Raw genomic sequence first — 6895 nt, 5'->3', positions numbered from 1 at the left:
TTGGTGTCTGCACCTGCTAGAGAAGTACTGGGTAGCCGGGGGGCTCTCCCATGCCTGCCATTTGGTCTGGCCTGGGTGTTTGCTTCCAAACTCCGAGTGCTGAAGTTCGTGCAGAGTGGTCTAGGGCAGTGGCAGGGACAAGGTGTTAGAGCGTACCGGGTCAGCGGGCCTCCGTCCCGTCAGCAGTGCAGTGCCTGGACATCCTCAGGTTTTGGTGTTAATTTCTTTCTGAGCAGGTTGTGGAAAGGAAGAGAACTCCAGCTGAAATCAGGGAAGAATTTGAGCGTTTGCAGAGAGAGAGGGAAGAGAGGAGGCTGCAGCAGCGAACTAATCCAAAGGTAAGCAAGGACTTCATCCTAGTCTCGAGTGAATCTGTAAACTGTTACGAATATGCAGCGTATGAGCTGTAGTAAACGGCTCCTTAGGTAGCCACACTGGGTGAGTTCCTTTTCCTTTTTCAAACATGCAGTTTCACTGGGCAGTGCAGGGAAAACAGCTAATTCTTTGAACAGCAATCCTCTGCTGAACGTTCTTTTTTGTTTTTTCATTGAAACACATAGGAGCAAAATACCTTTTTCAGCAATTTCAAGGAAACAGACCAGACCTTACACTGAAATGTTTGTGATTTTTTCCAAGTATTCCAAATTCAGCGACACTCTCTGCAGTTCCCTGACAGGTTTTCCCTTTGACACTATAGTGTCACAACAGTGCAAGGAGATACTCAAACGCAGTTCTGATACCAATGACAAATGCGAGGCGGCTCCCAGAGCAGCTGGGTGGCAGAACTCTTCTGGCTGCAGCACAGCGAGCAAAATCAGCCGGAGCCGGGCTGGGGGGTTGCCAGTCTCACAGCTCGTGCCTGTTCTAGGAAAGCTGGATCGCGCTCTCAGCATGAGCACCATCGAGTATTCTGTTCCCATCTCAGTCTGTCTGAGCAGCCGTAAACTGACACGAAGTGGCCCACCTCACCGCTGAGTGTTGGCTGTTCAGAGATGATCAAGAATGGTGCGGTGAGGATGATGTTCTCATACCACTGGGGTGGCAGGGAGAGGTGGAAATTACAACCCACCGCTGGTTCCTCTGTCTGTTCACCTCCTGTGGCTGGAAAGCTCCAGTAGTTTAACATGCTGATGGCCGTGCTGGCTTCTGGCTTGATGGGTACATTAGGCAAAGCCAGCTTCTGTCAGGATTGCCACTGGCTGAGGTTTTGCAGCTTGCTGAATCACAAAAGTCTTGGTTCTCATGCTGTGAATAACGTTATCCAACAGCTGCAGGTACGCTCACCAAGTCTATTCATACTTTAGTGTACCTGTATCTATATTTTTCTCAGGGTTTTTTGCTTAAACTATCAGAAACCATTTTGTACCTATTTTTTGAAATGTGTTGGAAATCCATTTCGTCTGTGCGATGCAGGAATGGGCCGTGGTGGGGAGCCTCAATTTTCCTCTACCTACCCCAGGGTAAAACCATGAAATGGCTACGTAGACAAACTTTGTCCATCTTGAAAAAACAACCTGTGATGAGACATCAAATTTTGTTTTATTTATAAATGTTTCTGTTCTGGACCTCTCACTGGAGGCTGGCAGTCCACACCGGCTCTGCAGCCGGAAGCACGGGTGGCTGTGCTCTGTCGGTGGCTGTGAAAGAGGAGGTGTCCTGTGCCGTGGTCACACACAGACTTCTAAAGCGTTGCAGCGTAACTACATACCCTGGGAAACAAATTACCAGTTGATTAACCACTGTGCCTGTTGGGTTTGAAGGTTGCGGGTCTCTTCGTGGCCAGCAGTTTAAAATCACAATGTTTTCTGAGTGGATGGTATCAGGAAAATGCCCATCTGAGAAGATCTGTAATGCTTTGATATCCCCCTTGGCACAGACTTTGGGTCTGCGCTGGCCTGAGCAAAGCGAATCGACTAATGCAGATCACCAGGCTGTTGTGGACAGTGCACAGGCGCTAGAGCTTGTTTGTGCTGGAAGGTAAATAAGCACGAGGCGCCGTTAGGTGAATGTCTGCTGACGGCGTTACTCCAGGCAGGAAGGGAATTCTGGATGCCACAACACAGGCGAGTAGAACTGTCTCTGCTGGAGATGGGGGTGATTGGGGTCAGGAGCGTGTTCTCGGAGGGAGCACGGTTATCTCCACCTCGTGCTTCTCTGTGACTTGCCGTTTTACCCGGGCGCCTCGCCGCGGCTGCGAGCAGTGTGGAGCGGAGCTTCGCTGTAAGCCTCAGCCTGTCCTGGGATAAAATTAGCCATCTGGGTGTTTACAGCAATTGCTGACTGGCAGCCTGCGGAAATGTCTCTCCAGGCAGTGTTCCTGTGGAATTGGGTAGCGCAGCTGTGATCGTTTCATACAAGAACACGAGTTATTTTAAACTTTCCAACATTTTGTCAGTTCTATAAAATGGTTCCAGCAAAATAAAGCATTTTAACCAGAAATGTTGAGCAATAACCAGATGTAGGCAATTTGGCAGGTTTCAAACTGGGTCTGTTATTTGCTTTTAAAGCTTTGTTTTTGCTTTCAAAGATGTGCAGAAGGGTTGAAAAGTTCACTCCTTGATTTGAGAGGAACCGCTCCCTGTTAGGAGAAATTAAATCCCACTATTTTCCTCCTGCGGAAGGTCAACATCTAAGAAATGCAGGTTGCTCAAGGCTTAGTCTGGCACAGCTTCCATGTCACCTTCGAGAAGGTAAATCCCTCAGGAAAGAGGCGAGGAGGGAGTATCTCCTTCTCTAGCACGCACTTAATTCCATCAGGAAAGTCCGCTTCGTATTTGCAGGATGGGAAATGAAGGTGGTTGTAAAAGACAACACCAGAGAACAACTGTGATGGTTCTGCAGTGCCCTTCCCAGCTTCCTGCCCTGCTGAGCCCCTCGCTTTGCAGCATGTTGCGGGCACATACCACCAACTTCTGAGCAGAGCTTTGCAGCTTTTTCCCTGCCGCTCTCCCTTTGGGGAAGGCTTTTTCATTTCCACTGCTCTAAGCAGGTGGCTGCTGGGGAGCTGCGAGCTGCAGCGCTCCCCTCTCCGTTATCCGGTGGCATAGGGGTGCTGTCGTGTGCTGGGAGTATTTTTAACTTTACCATCTGCTGCTTTTCCTGTGCCTGTGCCTGAGCCAGTTTCCTTGCCAGGATCTGTAGACCTCTGAGGTGACTTCACCTGCCTGGCGGGAGGTGGGATGTCCACACGGAGCCCACCGCTCACTTCGGCCAAAGGCAGCTGAGTAGAGGATCTGCCAAGATGCCATGGAGGGAATGAGACCCTCCTTTCCCCTGAAGAGGTCTTGGGGATCCTCACGGATAGATTCCGGTGGTTTCCTTTCTTCAGTGGGAGGGATATTTGTTCTAAGACTCAGAGGTGTGAAAAGGAAACCGTAAGATGTGGAGTATGATTGAAAGAAAGGAGGAGCAGTGAATTTCAGGAATGGGTGTGGACCGTGGTGCATCATTACCAAGGGTACAAGCATCGCCATACAAATAACCACAGAGTAGTAAGATGGTTTTCACTGGGGTTTTTAGTGCAAATTCTTGAGAAAGCTTTGCTGCTGCTACAATTTTCTGTCTTTCTGCCACTCAGATTCAGCATGTTTACTACTCAGCATGGTATTCCTTGTTTAAAAATGTTTCACTTGGAATTTAAAAGTCTGGCGAAGGCTCTACACTGAACCTGCTGCTCCACATGGAAAACTTCTCTTCCCATCCTGCCTCTGTCACAAAAGACCTTGGGCTTTACACTTCCTTGAATTGAACAGCATCAGGGGGAAATGGAAATAGTTCTCTCTCTTGTTAAAATGAACACTCACCTGTAGTTAGACATGCTTGATCAGCGGCTCTGGAATTTCGTTGGGTGGAGCTGGCACCGCTGGTTTCTCTTTGGCTGTGCTTCTCCATGTCTTTCTGGAGGGCTGGAGAGCAGCATGGGGCTGCCCTGCTCCCCAGGCGGTTGGCGGTTTTGCCTGGCTTCACTCTTTTTGGCCTGGTTTCAAGGAACAGCCCAGCATATGAGAGGGCTGAAACTGAAGAAGCTGTAGCATCTGGAGAGCAGATCCCTTGAAGGTGACTTTGCCGATGGTTCCTGAAAAGTCGTCTTCTGCATGAAGGGCAGGAGCTGTCGGTGCAGCCACAAACAGAATGACAAGCGCAACTGCTTTCACATTCGCCAGCCTGCCACAGCGATTTGTGAACGGCTGGGGCACAGCCCCTGCTCCAGAGTTCTCCTGGGAATGATCGCACCTTCCTGTGTTAAAATATTTATGCGATCTTTGCTGCAAGAAGTGAGAACGCAAAACAGTGAGGAGAGGTCAGGAATCTCCGCAGCAGATAAATAGCTGGGAGCCAAACCACGGGGAAGTTCTGAGTCCTGTCAAACTCTGCAGCTCTTCCTCTGCTTATGGTTCAGCATTGGATTAGAGTGGAGCGAGCAAGGGAAGGTGCTTACTCGGATTGCAAGGAGAATTTATTCCACCCACGCCTGGGCTCCGTGTGAGTGGGGTTTGTACCCACCCAGCTACTGAGTCTCTTTACACAGGCTGCTCAGAGCTCATTCTGCGCTTGTGCACAGAGGGGTTGTTTTATTGCAGCTCGTACATTTTGCATGAGCCGGAATGCTGTTGGATAGGCCCGTGGGGAAGGTTTCCAAAGCCTCCTGAAGATACATGACCCAGACAAGGGTCTAATCATGCCCTTTTCAAATAAACCCACTCCCGCAGTTAGTCTGAGTGATCACAGCAGCAGGGAGCCAGACTATTTAGCTGTGGCCTAGTTTTTTGCAGGAATAAGCTTTTCTATGGTCTGAGACAGGAAATATTTACCACTTGCTAAAGGCCCATCTTTGTGAGGCTTTTCTTCTGATGATGAGATAAAAACTAGAAAAAAAAAAACAAAATTCTTGACTAACAAGGTCAAATGCAAGTGAGTGACGCAGCTTGAAATGAAGTTGTTTCAAGATAACTCATAAGAAGAAAACATTTAGAGGATTTCCATTGAGGAAAATCAATTTCTAAAATAAATAATTTCAAATATTCAATAATTTCAAAATACTGACAGAGCAGAGTCAGTTGTGGAAGAAGAAGAAACCTGCTGTGTAAGTGTTCTACCCACTTCTGTTACGTGTGACAGCAGAGGAATTGCCTACTTGCATTACAAGCCTCGTTCCCCCTGGAGAACTGTCTTTTATCCAGTTTTCTTTATGATTTGTGTGGCTGGTTTAGATTATTGTAATTGCTCATTTTTGTTTGTCTTGAATATGTAAGAAACGTGTTTCAGAGTGGAAAAGGTAATCACAGGACAAGAGAAACCTGCAGAAAACTGCAATCGTGCACAAGGGTGGTTTGGCCGTTCGGCCCGTTCATGTGGGATGTTTGTTACGTGCTGGTGTCACTTGCCCTTCCTCAGGGAACAATCAGCGTGGGAATAGATGCCACTGACCTCTTTGACCGTTACGACGAAGAATACGAGGATGTGCCCGGGAGCAGCTTTCCCCAAATCGAGATAAATAAAATGCACATTTCCCAGTCGATCGAGGTGAGGAGGGCAGACCCCACTGCGGGCGAGGGGCAGGGCCCTGGCTCTGCGGGGGGACACGGTTACCAGGTGGCCGGGAAGAGGGGGTGCGGTTCCAGCGGGACTGCGGCTGACTGCACAGCCCGCGTTGGTGTGGCGGGTGTGTAGGCTGCACTGCTCCTGCGTCCTGCTGCCGGGGAGGCTCCATCGAGGCTGAGAACAAGTTTCTGCTTCTCGTTGCGTGTGGTGTGTCTGGTGTGTGAAAACGAACGCACCCAGTCTGAGTTCTTGAGTGTTTCCTCTGATCCAGAGGGTTGAAGAAATTTAGCCTGCTAGTGACATGAGAAGGGTTTGCAGCTCAGGGTCAGGACTTTTGGTGGTACATTAAAAGTGTCAGCGATGTCTGGTGCTGTAAGAATTATCTCGCTTTTTGCCATACTTGATCTTTGACTACAAAACTTAGAGCAAGTGTGGCCATGTCTCGTTCAGACATCTGGGCTTAGAGGATGACGAGGAGCCAAATGAAGCGTTACTTGTCTCTCTGCGCTTACGTTCTCTGCAGTCATGATTGTGTCCTTGCAGAATATTTATTAAATGTGTGAACTGGGGTCAAAGTAACTGGTACCAGTATGTTCATGTTCCAGGCACCACTGACTTCCACGGACACAGCAATACTGTCTGGTAACCTTTCCACCCAGAATGGGAACGGAGGTGGATCGATTAACGTTGCTCTGAGACGAGTGACATCTGCCAAGGGATGGGGAGAGGTAAGAGAACTAGCTGTCAGGTGGGTTTATATCCAGTCTGTTTCAGGCTGCTTGGATACCCAGGGCTTATTTTTTTATGGAACTCTGTTCCATCTCTCGTTTCCTGCATTCTGTAGTATGTAGAAAAACAAATTCTCAAGGGAATTGGAGAAAAAAGGAAGGCCAAACCTTGTTTTCCTCTCATTTGAGAATTCATAGACTGGAGGCGTTTGGTTCGTGTCAGTATTTTGTAGTATTGGTAATACAGGAGCTTGTGGATATCGTCATGAGTCAGTTGACTAAAAAAGTTTTTAAATTCCTATATAATAAGCTTACTTGGGAGATGCAGCTGTAGCAGGAACTGCTTTTGCAGGTTTTGTCTTGAAAAGTGCAGGTCTAAGACCAGCTTCCGTAAACGAGACTGAACATCACCAAATTAGCACTGAATATTAGCCCTGGAGCTGCCCAGACGAGAGGCCGAAGCAGCAGGCGCATTTGCAGAGGCTGAGGCAGAGCAGCAGCAGAACTGCTGGCAGCAGTGCTCTGAGGCTGTCCCCAGAAGGACTCTTATCCCGAGGGCAGCAGCCGAGCTTTTCTGTTCACCATTGTGGGGCTGTGGTGGAGTCATTGCCGCTGGAGCCGCTGGA

At 48.7% G+C, this 6895-nt stretch overlaps 1 protein-coding gene across 1 annotated transcript in view; it reads left to right on the top strand.

Moving 5' to 3' along the window:
• The window catches only part of DNAJC11 (DnaJ (Hsp40) homolog, subfamily C, member 11), a 16485-nt gene that overhangs the window by 3182 nt on the left and 6408 nt on the right, over nt 1-6895 (top strand). The window contains exons 3-5 of the mRNA XM_010133564.1: nt 237-338; nt 5395-5523; nt 6147-6269. Of these exons, the coding sequence (XP_010131866.1) occupies nt 237-338; nt 5395-5523; nt 6147-6269 (354 nt within the window). The remainder of the gene's footprint in view (nt 1-236; nt 339-5394; nt 5524-6146; nt 6270-6895) is intronic.

This window comes from Buceros rhinoceros, unplaced genomic scaffold (assembly GCF_000710305.1).
Source record: "Buceros rhinoceros silvestris isolate BGI_N320 unplaced genomic scaffold, ASM71030v1 scaffold44253, whole genome shotgun sequence".
Taxonomy (NCBI): domain Eukaryota; kingdom Metazoa; phylum Chordata; class Aves; order Bucerotiformes; family Bucerotidae; genus Buceros; species Buceros rhinoceros.
The sequence above is the reverse complement of the archived record's forward strand: the minus strand, read 5'-3'. Positions and strand labels throughout refer to the sequence as shown.